Source organism: Gnatocerus cornutus, chromosome 1 (genome assembly GCF_029298725.1).
Source record: "Gnatocerus cornutus isolate USDA-ARS CGAHR chromosome 1, icGnaCorn1.1, whole genome shotgun sequence".
NCBI classification, from domain to species: domain Eukaryota; kingdom Metazoa; phylum Arthropoda; class Insecta; order Coleoptera; family Tenebrionidae; genus Gnatocerus; species Gnatocerus cornutus.
The window spans coordinates 17,775,028-17,792,917 of record NC_142233.1 but is presented as its reverse complement, the minus strand read 5'-3'; the positions used below and the strand labels follow the sequence as shown (position 1 = coordinate 17,792,917).

The window sequence follows — 17,890 nt, the reverse complement described above, 5'->3', positions numbered from 1 at the left end:
ACGCCAGTGTTGAATTACTGTATTACGTAGTGTGTAGGGTAAGAAGAATATTTGACGCATTTCTCTTACCTGGCATCGAATTGTCCACCTCCATCAACCAACTTTGTCGCCTAGGAACGCCTGCTCTAGATGTTCCAAATTGAAAAATTTAGCAATAATTTTCGGTTGCTCATCTAACTTGTTAATCCCACCACTTGACGAGTGCACTTTCCATTCTGATAGTTAAAAAAATACTGAGAACTGTCGGAATTTACGGGTAGGAGGCTCATATTCCTCTTACAAATATCATAGAAATGTTCAACAATAAAAGATCTTTGCCTTTTATTTTTACTGTCAGGGATTTTGATGTAAAGTTCGTTTCACATGATGTACTTGCACGTCTTTAAATTCCTTTTGGTGACATGCACCGGAAACGGCAAAAATCAGTGCTACCTACAAATAGATAACGAAAATAGAATGTCGCGTTTATATGGATGAATTACCTTTGAGAACAAATACTTTTCGTCTGGAGCTTCCTCAATAAAACGTTTAATTTGTTCAGAAGTAAACTTTGCTTTATATCCATGTCAGGTTCGTTTCAGAATTGCACGTAATTTCAAATATTTGGCAATGTCAACATTTTCCTTGATACTGAGCTTGATACTCAACATAGAATATGTCGCCCATAATGACGAAGGTTTCAATGTTTTACTCAAAGTTACCTAAACAGCAAAAATAACGTTTTCCGATAATGAGGTTATGTTTTTCTTTCTTGTCCAATTCATGAATTTTCTGCAATTATATTCATACGTTTGCTTTGACTTTTGACGGGAGAAAATTGATAATTACCATATTAGGGCTTCGTTCGTGATATCAGGAGATTTAGCCGTAAATTCTTCGGCGTCTAAAATTGTATTAAACTGCGCCACAAACCGCGCAACACGAGCAACCGTTGACATAATTGTCACTAGATCTAATGCCAACCCACAAACTTAACACAAACAAAGCCACTAAAAATTGAATTTTTAAATCGTTAATGGATCGAATTTAAATTGATTTTTCTTTTAAATATCTTTTTTGAACGCTTTAATGAACTAGCCAAGTTGAATTACCACCTAAAATTTTGAATACAAATTTATACAAAATTTTTGGTTTTCTTTCGATTGCTAATAAATTAGAATCCATTTGTACAGTTGGTTTAGGTTGTAAATCTCCACTTTTACAAATTATTTCTTTATTTAGAGTTTAAATCGTGATGATTTAACTTTGGAAATTGTAGGATGACAAGGTTGGCAACATTTTCCCAGAATTTGACATTTGTGAATTTTGACATAAAGATTGGTGCGTAATTAATTAGTGCAAGTGAAGTGAAATTCATCCCATCAGATGCAACTGTCGTTTAAAATAGGTAATAAACAAATATAATTCCGACATTGATAGAACTTAAACGATCGTCTTTTGTACCATGAAACCAAATTCACATCACACCAACATTGCGACCTTGGGAGATCATGCAACAGTTTTTTTTCTTATTTCTTTCTATTCTGAATTCTGAACATTGCTTGACAGTTTTTAGCTTAGGAATGGTTTTGCACTTTCTTTCCCTAAAATTTACATAAACTATTCACTCTCCTTGAAAATAAAATCTTGTATTCATCCCACTATCCCCGCACAAAAAACTCATCAAGTTATAAAATCTAAATCAGTTTGCGTTTATCAGTAACATACTAAAACTCAACACATTGATAATAAATGATCAAATTGTAATTCGCTATTGTTTAAAAATCATAGTTGGCAAATCTGCTGCAACGATTTTATTGTTTAGCAAATGTTGAGTTTTTGGGACATTTAATAATGAAATGCGACGTAAACCCGACAAAAAACGGTCCATTTCCTGTCTACCTACCTATATGAAGCACCTGCAGTGTTGCGCCTGAAAATGTGTGAAAAAAAAAGCAGAAATGAAAGAAATAATATATTTCAAAGCAATTATTGTACACTTTTCATAAAACATGAAAATTGAATGCGAACCCATCAGTGTCAATGCATTTGTATATCTGCTTTGTGACTTTTCGAGAGAAATCAAGCAAATTTGGAAAGGATAATAATTTTTTATATCTTAAAGTAATTTACAGTTGATAATAAATACTTGTACTACTCATACAAAATGTCGTTCAATAAATATTCGTGTCTAAACTAGTCGCAATAAGGCACAGAAATTTATAAGCAACTAATATTATGTACAATTTCTTAAAATTAAATTTTAAAGCTTTTGAAGCATACAAAACAAGCTAAGTCTACACTTCACAGTTCCTTCTTTAGAGATGCGTTCCTGGCGTCGTCAACGGGTGAGTATTAATTCCCGGGTTAACCATATGCATCGCGGTATTCCCACTTTGAAGATACATGTAATAATTGTAGTTCTGTGCACTGTCCGTCGTGGACGTGGGTCCTGGAACTCCCGCGGGACCCCCATGAGGCGTCCTGAAAGCCGCCGCGTGCACTCCCGCTAAAATATCCGACACCGAGTGCGAACTGGGCCAACACGGGGCGCTAGCATGTCGCTGTGGAGGCGGCGTCTGCAGCTTTTGCTGCGGGTAAGGATAACTCGGATAAATGGCGTTGTAAAGTGAGTGGGAATGGGGCGCGGGGTGCACCAACGACCCGATTTTGTTCCTCAGGATCCGGCTGATGGAGCTCACTGAGGGAAGAGTGTACTTGTCGCAGATGCCGTCCGAGAGGAGTCGGTCGCGGATCTCCCACGCGAAGATCCCCGGGTCCTTCTGCTTGAGGTCTTTGATGTAGGCGACGACTTTCGGGGTGGTGACGCGCGGCTTGGAGCCGCCGATGGCGCCGGGGAGGATGGAGCCGGTTTCGTGGTAGCGGGCGAGGATTTTCGAGACACAGCCGTGGGAGACGCGGAGTTGGCGAGAGATGTCGCAGGGACGGATGCCCACTTGGGAGAGCTCGACGATGCGGAGGCGGACGGAGTTGGGGAGTGGACGGCCGTTGACGAAGACGCCGCCGAGTTGGTTCACTTCGCCGTATTGCTGGACTTGTCCCTCTGAAACAACAACGCTCTTCAGAAGATGCACATCATTAAATCGTTGCTCATTTCCACAACGAATCAACGGAATTGCACGTGGCACTAATTAGATGGAGGAAAGCGAGAACATGAAGCCATTTGTTGGAATGAGAGCCCCGAAAAAATACGACAGTAAAATTAGAGTCGTCGATTTCAAAGAAACGTGCAGCGGTTCCGACGGGTTCTGCGGAGGTCTGAGTTTCGGGTTTCAGCCACTTTTTTAATTACCGGGATGTTCGTCTGCTCTTGGACGGATTCAAAGGAGATTTTGTCCTTCCACTTCTGGAATGATGAGAATGTTATCTCCACCAATTTGCCCCGACCCCCAGAATGTCTCAGCAACACCTTTGGCATTTACCAGAATAGATCAATGCTGGAACAACCCCACGTTAACATTCCCAAGCATCACAATAATTGACATTGTGACCCTCTAACATCTAGGATTTCACTCATGTGTTGGACTTTGTGGAAGTGTGGGCGTTTCCGGAACCCCCATAAACCGCTCGCATTGTTTCAGACCGAATTTTTGTAGTCATTTCGGCACCTTATAACCACGTTACATGTTTCTCATTAGCTGCGCAGTATTTTTTAACCGTCTGGATCATTTTATGCGAGTCCAATAAAAACGCGCGTGTGATATTGGCGTTGGTGATATTCGATCATCGCACTTTTTCCACATCTATGTCCATCTGGTAAATTAAAAAGCAACGTAAACTGAGAGTTGAGAATCATAAATCATACTTGTCAAGTTCAAAGGGGATTTTCTGAGCCGCAAAGCCTGAAATTGTAGACGCTAAATTAGCCATGGTTCCTGAGTCCGAACAAACCAAATAGTTATTTGCAATGTTTGTGAGTAACCGTGAATTTAATTAACTTGTCAGTGGCTCCAGCAACTCTTAATTGAAAGCTTTTTCAAACGAGACTTTAAAGAAAACCAATTAACCTGTCAAAACAAAGCGTGGATTAAGTTTACCTGGACACATTCTGGAGCACTCTCATCTGTTTATGAGGGTCGTGCTAAAGTAATTTTTAAGTTGAATTGCCTCCTGATTCTGAATCCGAAGCCCGTTTTGCGCTCCATCAGGACAGGACTAAGAAATATTTTTGTTTTTAGAAAAGCCAGCATGTTTTTTGGTCTTAAACTTTACAAAAAAATCTAGTCATTAACTAATAAAAACAGAAATATAAGCGATTATAATCCTATACACCAAAAACCACATTTTTTCAACTTTTTTTGTTATTAAAATTCATGTTATGTCAATGAAATATGGGGAGTTTACTACTTCCAAAGTGTTCATTAATTGTGTCAAAGTGCAAAAATTTTAGAGCCAAAAATTAAGATTTTAGAAAATTTAACTTTAGGACGGACCCAATATTTTCAACTTTTTGTTATTAAAATTCGTATTTTTGTTAGTTTTTTAGTTATGTCAATGAAATTTGGAGAGGTTACTTCTTCTAAAGTGTTCATTAACGGTGCCAAAGTGCAAAATTTTAGAAGTAAAAATAGAGATTTTAAAAAGTTTTTTTAGAACCAACCAAATATTCTCAACTTAGTTATCACAATAAAATTTGAAACGCTTACTACTTCTAAAGTGTTTATTAACTGGGTTGAAGCGCAGAATTTTAGATTAAGAAATAGAGATTTAAAAAAAATTAATTTTAGAGCGGACCAAATAATTTCAATTTTTTTTTATTAAAATTCGTATTGTTGTTAGTTTTTTAGTTATATCAATGTCATTTGGGGATGTTACTACTTCTAATGTATTTATTAACTGCGCCAAAGTGCCAAATTTTAGAACCAAAAATACAGATTTTAGAAAATTGAATTTTAGAACGGACTAATTGTTTTCAACTTTTTCTTATTAAAATTCATATTTTTGTTAGTTTTTAGTTTTTGACATGACAAAAAATATGGAGCGATTTTTCTGTTTTGTTATCTTTTAAATATTTAGTAAAAATTGTGTTATTCCGCTCTGACGTTAGCATTAAAGTCATTTTAAAACTCAATATGTCGCGACGTGAGAATTATAAGGTTCTAAAGTGATTTTTTGTGAAAATTTAAATTGTCTGTTTTGCGATTTTTTTAAACAATTCTTATCATGTATAAAAAAGAAGTGAGTTAATATTTTAACAAGCTAAAATAATTTTAATAGATCTTGCCATTTTTTTAAATAAATGCTTAATAAATTAAAGAGATATCACTGATAACGTGAACACTGAACAATTTAATGCAAATGTTAGTTAGAACCTTATAGTTCTCAGGTCGCGATGTGTCTATAAATTAAGATTTCTTAGGCAATGGCATTGATTTTTTACGAAATCGCCAAAAAATAAAAAAGGTTTTAATTTTTTCAAAAACTTCTCGATGTTTTTTGTCTTGTAACTTCTAAACGATAAGAGATAGCAAGCGTTTGTCAGCGCATCTAAAAGGCAAGATCTCAATCTTTTCAATGGTGCATTCCAATAAAAACTCGATGTAATAATTCTAAAGTTATATGCAATTACCTATAAAAATTACTAAAAACTGCTTTTTTGAGACATGAGATCAGGTTTTTAAAAATATCTCAGAAAGTACTTAATGTAGCGTTGAGTTTTATACGTCGTTTGAAAGCTCTTTAAATTAGCTTTCCAAAACACTGTCAAGCAATCCCGTAACTTTGCAAGTTTTCAAGGAAAAGTGAAGAAAATTTACTACAGAAGAACCCAAAAAAATAATTGTTTAGTGTGATTTCCACTTTGAATCATAGGCGTGCTTCTACTTGTCATTTGTGACAATTAACGACAGTAGCTGTTTAAAAATGCCCATCAAGAGCCATTGCAAAATTAGAACAAAACCGGTCGCTGAGAGCAGTGCTGCCGATTGGCAAAACTTGTATAGCCAAGATAAAATGTTTGGAGAAAAATGAAAAAGAACGCCCCTGCCCAAAGCCAGATTTACACTATGGAAATGACTAGAAAAACGACCACATAATCTCGAGCGCTCAATCTCGTTGGTCAAACTCGCCAAAAAGACGAAATTGCCGTAAATAAAGACATAAATACCCCCCCAAAATAAACCATACGATTTTAATACGTGCAAACAGCCCGAATGCACAGCTGAAATGAAATAATCACTTTCACCATTTACTGTACCGTGACGAAGCGGCAGACCGTCTCGCCCATTATAAAAGCCTCCGAAACCGAGCTGTACGTATATTCGAGTTCCCTTGCTTAACAAATTGCCGAAAAAACGAAACCAACCACTCTAACAAATTCGTTTTAATGAGGAAACCTATTATTAGAGCTCAACTTTTCAGCTTTTCGATGGTTATTATGCGGGCTGCGGAAAAGAACGGAGATGGCGTCCGATTCGCCATCTTAAAGTCCTTTGAATGGAATACCTGGCAGGTAATGTGGCGGGCCAAGGCGTGGATAGGTCGACCAGGTGCTTCGATTATTTTGGAGATGAGCTATGGCTGGAGTAATAAAATTTTTCTTGACACTGCTTATTTACAGTTTGGCTGAGCAAGAGGAAAAAATTGATAGAATGTTTGATTAATGTTGGTAATGTATAGCCGGAATCCTTGCCAGATTGTCAACTTTGCTTAATCACCTACAAATGTGTTTAACATCTACATGTCTATTAAATTAAGCCGGTATAGTCAAACCAAATTAGTGCAGCAATCTATTTAAGTACGCGCTCGTACTTCATTTACCTGTGTCGTCGGGAGTTTTTTTGTTTGCCGCAGGGGTGCCAACACTTTCCGAATTCCAAAGCCGTCGGTTCCATAAAATAACATGTCATGTTGCCCCATTCACGCAATAGCCATGTTTAATTAGTCGTGTTATCGCTCTGGAGTCAATCGTCGAACTCTGATAATAAAACAGTTCAGGTTATGGTACGTTTTAAGTTAATAAATTTCTGCCTCGGACTGTACAGTTTTACAGGCAGTCTGGAACCGTAGAGGCAAATGCGCCAACATAAATTACTTTCGCCAGATCAAAGCAGGCCAAGTCTGTCGTTGTGTTTTTGTTTTCGAAACTGTGTTGTGTGTCGGTATTAGCGACTCCGACAATGTCAACACATGTTAGATCATGCATCACAGCTAGGGAGTCGTTCTTTGAGCCAACTTTATTAGCTGGATAGATTTGTTTGCTTCAGAAAATTTATGGTCCAGTTAAATTTATTTAATAATTTTCTCCGCTTGTCTAATGAGTTTTCATCGTTTGGCAAGTCAGATGAAATTTAATTTGTCGTTAAACATTAGTCGACGGAAAAAATTAAATCAGTGGAAAAATTATCTCGGAGTTAAAGGTTATCAACAGTATGGTCGAGATAACGATTTGGCTTTCACTTAAACATCTTTAAGGCTCACTTGTTCTCAATAGTCTATGCACTAGCACATTTTATTATCATTAATAATAACAAAATTAACAAGCATTTATTATACGCTCAGTTTTCCGGATGTTTTGCGGACAACTTTTCATTTCATGATTGAGGGAATCACATGAAAACTTCAATTTTATTTTTTTCCCGCTCTCCTAAATCTTCAAATCAGATTTGGTTAATGGCAGATTGTGCTCGTGACTATTCTTATTCTGAGAGCAATTTTTAGAATTCGATGTTATTACGGTATTAGTAAAAAAATTGAATTAAAAATGTAAAATTTCAAACTTCCCGCCCGAAATTTCGAAGGCCGCAAAATGAAGATCTGTCACTGTGTGCCTGAACAAACCTTTTCCTGCAAATATGCCATTCCAGAGCACTTTTATGGTCCGTGTTTGCCATTGGTACAGTCGGTTTAGGTTGCTATTGTCATTTTAACAGTTATTTCTTTATTTAAAGTTGGAATCTTGACTAAGATGAAAAGGTTGGTACGATTTTTCCCTAGAATTTGACATTTGACAATTTTGACATAAAAATTGTTGTGCATCAAAGTAGGTAACGAAATTTTTAGTGCGAGCCTTAAAACCTGTTCTAAGTGAAGTGAAATTCCCCTTAGATGCGATTGCTGTTTAAAAACGGTAAGAAACAAATTAAATTCCGCCACATTACATTGGCAGAACTTACGCGATCGTCTTTTGTACCCTAAAACCCAATTCACGCAACACTTGCAACCAACTGCACAAGTAAATTTAAAAAGTAAGGTTAAAGTCCGTTTTTTTATTAAAGAACCGCACTCTCCCACCACTTTACAACCGGCAACGTCGTCGATGGTGACTTTTTGGGGATAAAATCAAACAGGTTAGCTGCCTAATTGACAATTTGATTACACAAAACGGCCTTTCAGGCTGTGCCGTGTCTTTTCACTATTAAATCATTTGATTTGTAATCCAACAGGCTGTAAAAGAAACGTTTTTAACGGAAACACTGCCTAATTTTCAGAAATGTCAAAAATTTGACAACTATTTTCTCATCAAAAATCTCCCTAGACAACGTTGCCGGTTTTAATGCAGGGGAAAATTGCGATTTGGTGGTTTTTAAAAAAAAAACGGACTTTAGACAGTGAGCACCAATTTTCAGTAGCACAAACTTTTCAATTTCGAGCGGGAAATTTGAAATTTATCGTTTTTAATTCGTTTTTTTGAATAATGCCGCAATAACATTGGATTCTGAAAATGTCTATCGAATTAAGAACTTCTGAAAGCACAATCCACCATTATTCCAATTTAATTTGGAGTTTCGGGAGAGCAGGAAAAAAATAAAATTCAAATTCTCACCTTAGAGAATTAAATTTTTCTTACTTTACATCTAAAACAATGAAATTTGGTGGCTTTATTGCTTACGAGTCGTTCACTAAAATTAAACTAAATTAGAAAATTTTATAACAAGAAGTAAAAATTTTGCATTTTCCAATTAGAAGACGAACTCAAAATTCAAGCAATGAAATCTGGTGAACTTTTTGCCTGCGAGTCGTCCACTGAGTGTGCTTAATTACAGAATTTTAGAACAAAAAGTAAAAACTGTAGAATTTTTTTGAGAACGAACTCAAAATTTTCAATTAAATTCTGTAGGTCCCAGAACTGCATACAAAAACCAAGGAGGCCGTGATTTTCAGTGGGGTTGTATTAACACTGAATGTCAATAATCGTAATAAAATGGTCGAAAAAAATGAAACGTGACGGTTCCAAAATTGAATTTTCATCTGGGGTTCGAAATTTCTGCGCTGTGGGGCGTTAGTAGCGACACCACGTGATACAGAAGAGTGACAGTTCTTCCAAAACAAGATTTTTTTTTTAAATCTGTTTCTAAACAGATTCGGATTTTGAGAGCTATCTTTACGATTCTTTATCTCACTGATAACACCCCATTAGCGCTCATTAAAAATACTAATCTCCACCAGAAAATAATAGAAGTTCTCGTGTCGATAAAAGCCGAGCCGTAAAGTGTCAATAATTGTAAAAGACGACATTGTATACATTAGAATTTAAATCATACGAGGTGACCTTCATATAACCCATGACATAATAAATTTAAACTTATCGTGTTTATTTTTATTTTCTTCCATGCTAAAGACAGCAGAGTGCAATCTCTAAACTTTGGTAAAATAACAACATCGCGTCGCCGTACCGATTTGTGATACTGTTTTGAAAATTTTTCCAAGATGTGATTAAATCTATCAACCTTGAAATTGCTTGTTGGTGAATGACAACAGATTTGTATTCTTGGAGCAATGATTTACTGGAGTCTGCAGGTCATTGTTGTTCAACTTGTTATAGGAGAAAATTAAAGTCGTGCATTAAGTCCGAGGAAGTGGTCGTGTATGCCGAATCTGTCGATTACATAAAAAATTGTGTTCAGATTGTTAACTTCCTGTCAGTCAGAGCGATTAAGACCGCAATCTCACCTGAACCTCCACTTTTCTAAAGACAAAGTAACGCGAATATTGAGTGGCATACTTGAGTAAGAAATAACGATCAAGCCAGAGTTATATTCTATTGTTGCTGGTCGCACAATAAAGAGAATTCTCAAACACGCATATTTAAAACGTGGTAAGTTGGCAGTAAACAATATTGAACGCGTGACAGAAAGTGAATTTAACAATTTTTCTCCTTTCGTTGTTGCGTTAAACGACCACCGGTGGCAAAACGGCAATTGCTGCTTCACTTTTGTTTACTCAACATGAAGAGATTTAAAAATGTGTCCCTCTAAACCAATAATCTGTTCGGTGAAAAAGAACAGTGTTTGCTTCAAGTCAATTTGTTCAGTAAATGGATTTGGACGCCGGAGGTGTTCGATGTTCTGTTCCTGTCTCGAGTGGCGAAAATACAAATATTTCGTATTAGTCCTATAATATAATTACAAATAGCTTTCAACAGAGACGAGAGACGTTGGGTTGAAGTGAAGAGTTTACGTAATAAAATCACCAGTAGACTCGTTTTCCATCACTTTCAGTTACGGATTTGTTCTTAGATTTTTCGGAAGTCAAATTTGATATCTTCGAAAAAAAATCTTGATTAAAATTATGTCAAACTTCTGTGGTCGATTTCTCGCTTATTTTTGTTAAACTTTTGTGGTATTAGGGCTCATTTTACGCAGAATTTCACGCAGATTCCAAATCTGGGATTTAAATTCAGATCCGACAACAAATAACTGAGTTATGGCCGATCAAAATTTCGGATAGTTGATTTTCATTTTTCCTAATTTTTAAAGTTAAATATCTCGGAAACTATTAGATATATTGAGATGCGGTTTGCGCCATCGTTTTCCTCGGTTCATTTTACGTTAGAAAAACTGCTCAAAAGCCCAAAATTCGATAGTCGATTTTTCGCGAAAAAAAAATCCAACTCAAACGATGAAAATTTTTCATTTTTTTAATTTTTGGCCATACCTCATAAACTATTTGTCCGATAGATCTCAAATTTGGCCAGTAGATAGATTTCGAGCTCCTCTTTCGATTTATGTCTAACACAAAGGTATTAAACGTCGTTTTCACCTTGAAAGCAGTGATTGAAAATCACCCCAAAACGACCTCTTCAAAACAGTTTTTAGCCAATGCCTCGTTTATTTATTAAGAAAACGCAACAAATTTGGTCTCATTTTACGCAAAATGTCACGCTGAATCCAAAGCTGCAAGAATTTTTAATTTTCCTCAACGAAAAACTGAGTTATGGCCGTTTGAATTTTTGGGTTGTGGCCAGAGGGAGAAATTTTTGAAGGTTCGAAACAATTCGTGCTCAATATCTCGGAAACTATTGCAGATATTAAGATGCGGTTTCCGCCATCGTTTTTCTCGCGATTTTTTACATAAGAAATAGTTCTTATATTTTTTAAAAAGTCGAAAGTTGCAGTTTTTCGCGAAAATTCATGACTAAAACTATGCCAAATTTCTGATTTCGATATCTCGCTTATTTTTTGGAGTAAAGTTGTGTTATTATATACCAGTGTAACGCAGAATTTTCCGCAGATTCCAAATCTGGGATTTAAATTTAGATCCGACAACAAATGACTGAATTATGGCGGATCAAAGTTTCGGATAGTTGATTTTAATTTTTCCTAATTTTTCCTAATTTTTAAAGTTAAATATTTCGGAAACCATTTGAGATATTGAGATGCGGTTTGCGCCATTGTTTTTCTCAGCTCATTTTACGTTAGAAAAAGTTCTCAAAAGCCCAAAATTCTATAGTCAATTTTTCGCGAAAAAAAAATACGATTCAAACGATGAAAATTTTTAATTTTTTTAATTTTTCGCCAAAACTCGTAAACTATTTGTCCGATAGATCTCATATTTGGTCAGTAGATAGATTTCGAGCTCCTCTTTCGACTGATGTGTAATTCAATGCTATTAAACGTCGTTTTCATTTTGAAAACATTGATTGAAAATCACCCTAAAATGATGTTTCCAAAACAGTTTTTTACCGCTACCTCGTTTATTTATTAAGAAAACTCAACAAAATTGGACTCATTTTACGCAGAATGTCACGCTGAATCCAAAGCCGCAAGAATATTTAATTTTCGTCAACAAATAACTGCGTTATGGCCATTTAAATTTTTGGGTTGTCGCTAGATGGCGAAATTTTTGAATGTTCGAAGGAATTTTTTTTCAAAATCTCGAAAACTACGACAGATCGAAAGAAACGGTTTTTGCCATCGTGTTTTTCGCGATTTTTAGCTAAAAATTCGTTCTTAGATTTTTCGAAAGTAAAAAATTTCTAATTTTTATAATTTACTTTAAATCTATTTTATGGTTAAGAAAACGGATTTAAAATTTTAAAACAAGAGTCAAATTCTACATTAAAAATGACTTTTCACTCTTCCAGTACAATTTTTTTAATTTATTGACTATTTATTCTTGGATTTCTTTTCAATAGCATCATTCTTCATTATTTTACAGTGGTTTACTACAATTTTATTATTTGCTATCTACCTAAGATATGTAAATATGTAAAATAATAAATCGAACCTAAATACCTACTTTTAACCACTTACCTACTGAAAAAGAATTTTCAATTTCAATAAACACGTCTAAAAGAATATTAAAATTGTACCAAAACACGTCTATTTTAATTGATTTGAGCCCAACAATTTATATTTTTTTCAATTAAAGAATCAAACTATTATTAAAATACCTAACCATTAATCAAGCAGTCGAACAAAACACACAATTTTTCAAAACAGCTGAAGAACAAATCAGTTCCACTCATCTCACACAAAAGTTGTGTTTACACTGAGATTTGGGTTATGTTTGCTTTAGCAGTTCAGTGCTTATATTTCATTAAGCCCAGTAGCCTCTCCAAACAATGTCAACATAAGCATAATTGACTATTAAAGAATACTAAGACAGAGGATTTTTAAAAGGATGCATTTTCTTGCTCTTTGTTCCTCGCATTCGTTTTCAATCCGACCGACGCTAGAGGAATGCGACGGACGGAGAAAAGCGGGAATTTTTAATTTAATAAATTATAAAACGAAGAAACGATAATTAATCAGAGGAGGCAATTTGGAAATGGTGAGAAAAAACAGAAGCTCCAGAATGTTTAAGTAAGAATTAGGTAATTTCATGAAGAGAGTAAATAAATACTTTGGTGTAGTCGCCAAGAGACGTCACGAATTGTTGGAAGATTAGTCCATTAATAAAGGAATAATTATGATTTAAAATTAATTATTAATTGACTTAATTAATTAGGTGGATGCCGGTTAAGAAAGAAATGCGAGTACACTTGCTGTGCTGCAAACTGCATGGAACGACTGAAGTTATTAAATAATTAATTATGCCATAGTAGCTACTGCCCCTACTAATTAGGAGTACTTTTGAATTATTTTAATTAATTAAGAGTGCATCAATTTTCGTCAATTCCTGGAAGCAACTTGATCACCAACTCACCAGTATCCATATTAAAAAAATCCAGTCTTCTGTGTCCACAAGTCACAATAAACACCACAAAACCCACCAAAAGTAGCGTCACTGCACCTTTTGACTAAAAACTCCACATTACCAACCTCGTCGTATTAATATCCCCATGAAAATAACTTAAACCCGATTAGTCGACTAAGTATGAAAGTAGACAAATATAATCAAACACGTAACAGCTGCTCTTTTGAATCTCGGAGACCATTTGAGTGGAAACTTCATGGTGTTAAGATTATATTGATGCTTGTACGACTGCTATTTACAAGCTCCACCTTTGGACGCCTTTATGTTATAAAATGGCCGATTTACACTGTCGGCCAATCGAGTTCGTTATGGTTGGGGGATTCGAGCGATTTTATTGGTTGACTCCACGAGCATGACTGTTTTAGAATCTCTGTACTAATTTGGTGTGCCGGAGTTGATAGTTCTTGCTCTTTTGTTCAGTCACGGTGGATTTTCACACGTTTTAAAATGGTGTCGGAGGGTCAGAAAAAAAAGGAAATTTGCAGGGGCCGGGTTGGCAACACTTTTTTTTCACCTACAAAATAATTTTTAGTTTGAAAGAAAGAAATCTGGAAAGTTATCGCCGTTAGTTGGGCGTCGCGACGCTTGAAAATTTTTATTTTTCAACCAGTTTTGAGATTTTGCGGAAACTATCGTTAATTTAGGGTTTTTTCACGTTTCTCCATGTTTTTATTTTAAATTTTATGCAAATCCGATACATTTAAGATATGATTGAAAAGTAAAAATATAATGGCAAACTTACCCATTTGCGACATTAAAAAAAGTGGTGCAAAAAAAATCGAGAAAATCTGGAATTGTAAACAAATTGCCCAGACGTTCCGGTCACCCGTATGTGCGAAATATACAAAATATGCGAAATATGCAGACTTTAAAATCGTCCAATTAGATTCATTTAATCCGATTTTGAATTTTGCGAAAATCCATGTAGTCTCTGGACCAAATGAATAATTTGACAGTGAAATCAGTGGCGCCGATAAGAGTAAGAAAAAATTGCAATTTTATTTGAGAAACGAAGAGAAAACTAATTTTTAATAAATGTTCAGAAGGACCATAATTTTGAATAATACAAACATGTAACGGCCGTAATAACGATAGTCTTATTGTGCGGCAAATAATTTTATTTTTATAATTACGAACCAACTACGCCACTGGTATAAAATAACAGCTGTCAGTTGTTATCCTCTTCAAGGATAACTTTGATTCAAAATACAGTGCAAATAAACAAATAAAGCCTTCCAGCTCTTTAAACTGTTAAAGTCCAAAAAAACTTCGAAAATAGTTATTTGTGTACCAAGGCCAAAAAGTGTTTCATTTTAGGCTAAGACCAGAAAGAGGGCGAGAGCAAAATGGCACTTTTTGGCCGTGATACACATAAAATTTTTTAGGCGACTTCATTAAATTTAAGTTTATTAATTTTTAATTAAGAATTATTGATCTACTCATTTATAGGAACCGAATAATTGTAAATATTTATGGATACTTTAGAAAAGCTCATATTTTCTTTATTTTACATTAGCAATTTCGGCAGTTTGTTAATTTAATTTTACCCAAATTATTGTAAAATTCGGGGTAATGTCGGTATCATGATGTAAGATAAAAAAAACATCGATAGATAACGCCACCCTAGTACGAACGAAAATGAAAGCGGTCATTTTTCGTCCGCTTTTAAAAACCAAAAATTAAATTTTTTGTTAAGGTCGCCTAAATTATTTTTCACGGCTGCCTTAATCACCCTTTTTGCCATGGTCGTAATTTTACCCAACACCCTGTATTCAGGGTGGCCCACCTAAGACTTTCGAGCCCAATATCTTTGTTATTTGTAAACGGATTTTAGTGAAATTTAAAACCAAGATAAATGAAGAAATAAAGTTTGATTTGGCATTGCAGACGCCACTCTGTTCTCAACAACGTTAATTTTATTCGTTCAAATTTAAATTTAAATCATATAAAATTACGTTTTATAAAACGGCAATAATAACAGGCGCTCGCTGAAAATGAACGGTCTAGCAGGCCCAGTTTTCAAGAAAAACAGTAAAAACGGAGCCAACATTTCCAAACGCTGCAAAATCATCTTCTGCTATGAAATCAAGGGCAATTTTGGACATCCCTGACATTTGTTTCAATCTGTCATTTTTGCCACTTCTCATTTGAGGTTATTGTCTGATTATGATCAATTTCGACCTACAGAAGCTTATTTCGGCTCTCTTATCGTTTGTTATTTTGGTCTTTTGGGAATTTTTGCAATGCATTGACAGAGAAACCGTTAGAATGTGTAGAAATTCAAACTTGTCATACAGCAAGGTCAGTAGGGGTGCACAAAATAACGCCTTCATTTGTTATTTCAAAGATATCATTACTAAATCGTTTCAAGAAAATTACTATTTTTAACGGCAAAATCGACTCAATTTCTTAAACGGACAGAGGAATCCCACCAATTTTTGGTAAATAAATTTAATTTTTCATAGTTAACGTGATAGTAAACATTTGAAATAAATTTACTCGTTGAAAAGGTGACTCAAATTTTGTTTTTAACGTTGAAATAGTTTAATTAACGTCGAATTCAGCTTCACCTATTCAATGATCTTAGTTTTAAATTTTATTAAAATCCGTTCACAAATAAGACAGATGTGGGGCCTGAAATTCTTAGATGAGCCATCCTGTATATGTGCCTATAGGTATTTACGAAAAAAATAAATTAAACAATTTTAGTATTGAAAGTTAACTTCGAGGATATGATCGGTTTAATAAATTTATACAGAGTGACCCAGAGAAAAAAGGCTTATGGAGGCAACAATTCTAAACCAAAAAAATAATCGAGTTAAGACGAAAAAATGGTAGCCAATCCCGAAGCAAAACAGTAATTTGAAAATCGGTAACTATGGACACAAACTACCATTCATTGGTCAGATGAACATTACACTCCCGTTGCCTAGGATATTTTACTCTATCTCTACAATAAGCTTTCGGGATTGGTTGTTAATTTTTCATCCTTTCTCGAATACTATTAAACTTGGTCAATTTTAGTTTTGAAATTTACCATCTGTATTGCTGTCGGCACTATGGGTCATGAGTTCTGGGACACTCTGTATAAAAATTCGCAGAAGAATCTAAGGCTGGGTGAGCGCATTTTTGACAATTGCGTTCGCAGACGAATAAATCCGATTGATCGAACGTTTTGTTTATATTCCTTTGACGTTAATAACGTGTGATATTTGTATAAAATGGTAAATTTGAGAATTTAAGCAACTAAAACCGACATGCTATGGTGTAAAACACGTGATATTTTACAAGAAACCAGGCAAGGCAGAACTAGTGATAGGATTTCGTGCACGGAGACCGTCTTGAGCCGTATCTAACGATGTTCGTATTGGCTTCATTTACATTCTGATGAAACGTGTGCTGGCTTTTCAAAAAAAGTTATTTTTATTTTCGGGTTCTACAAACTCGAGATTTTATCTTACCTAAACGGTTTTGAGAGCGGTGCTAAAGTTTCAATGGGAATATTCATTCTAATTAAACAGGTGTTGGGGGAGAGTTAATTAAAAAAATATGTGTGCTAATTTGCCCGATAGTTTCCTTTGACTATTGTACATCGACTAGAAATAAAACGAGAATGTTCTTCCAGTAGTACAGTTTTCATTGTTAATCTCATGGCTTGTTTATATACATAATGAATTCTTGTTCATACAGTGCAAGTTGGACTCGTATAAAAATCGCATTATGATTATAATTGTAAGAGTAAAGAACTATTTCGCTTGTAAAAATAACGTGGAATCGATTCCTTTGTTGACAAAAGACCAAAACGTTTCAAGTGTTAAATGAGTCCCAGGTCTTTCAATTCAAAATCGCGCTCGAAGAAAAAGAAAGTTCTGTTTGCAATGGCGAGACGAGACGTGCAGTCTACATCATTAGCGAATGAAATGGGGCGTCACAAATACTGAAGGATATCTCTGAGACGCCGCCGTCGGTTTCTGACAACGTGCGCCTGACCCTCCAGTGACTGATGAGGGGGTTACACAGGCTCGTAACGTTGCCACACTAAACAAATTAGCCGCAGATGATTATTATTTCTACTTCCACCAAAAGGAGCAGAAAATTGATGGGGAAAAGTTAGAACGCGCTTAAACTACTCAATTAAACAACAAACGGACCGGTGGAATAATCGAACAATCGCTTATGTATAAATTCATCGCTTTAATAGGTATGCAATGTTTCCACTCGTACACTTAAATTGAGGGAATTGAACAATTTTATGCTAGTGGACTGCTTTTGTGTGATACAAATAGAAATTACTCGGGTTAATTACAATTTACGTGCTTTGCTAATTTCGGTTTACGAAATTCAAACCATTTTTATTTTTTTTTATTTGTAATTCGACAGTGTTTTTAGTTTCACGTTTGCTTGAATATTTGACAGCCAAATATGACATCTAATAATTGTCACATGGCGTAGAATTTCTAACCTTAGTCTC

General features: G+C 35.2%; 1 protein-coding gene across 1 annotated transcript; it reads right to left on the bottom strand.

Annotated features, from left to right (window-relative positions):
- Positions 1-1,941: 1,941 nt before the first annotated feature.
- Poxm (paired box pox-meso) lies at positions 1,942-13,659 on the bottom strand. The gene is made up of 2 exons (XM_088037705.1): positions 13,369-13,659; positions 1,942-3,043 (listed from the first exon to the last, which is right to left on the bottom strand). The coding sequence occupies exons 1-2, from the start codon at positions 13,376-13,378 to the stop codon at positions 2,298-2,300; spliced, it is 756 nt and encodes a 251-aa protein (XP_087893831.1). The 5' UTR covers positions 13,379-13,659; the 3' UTR covers positions 1,942-2,297.
- Positions 13,660-17,890: the final 4,231 nt, after the last annotated feature.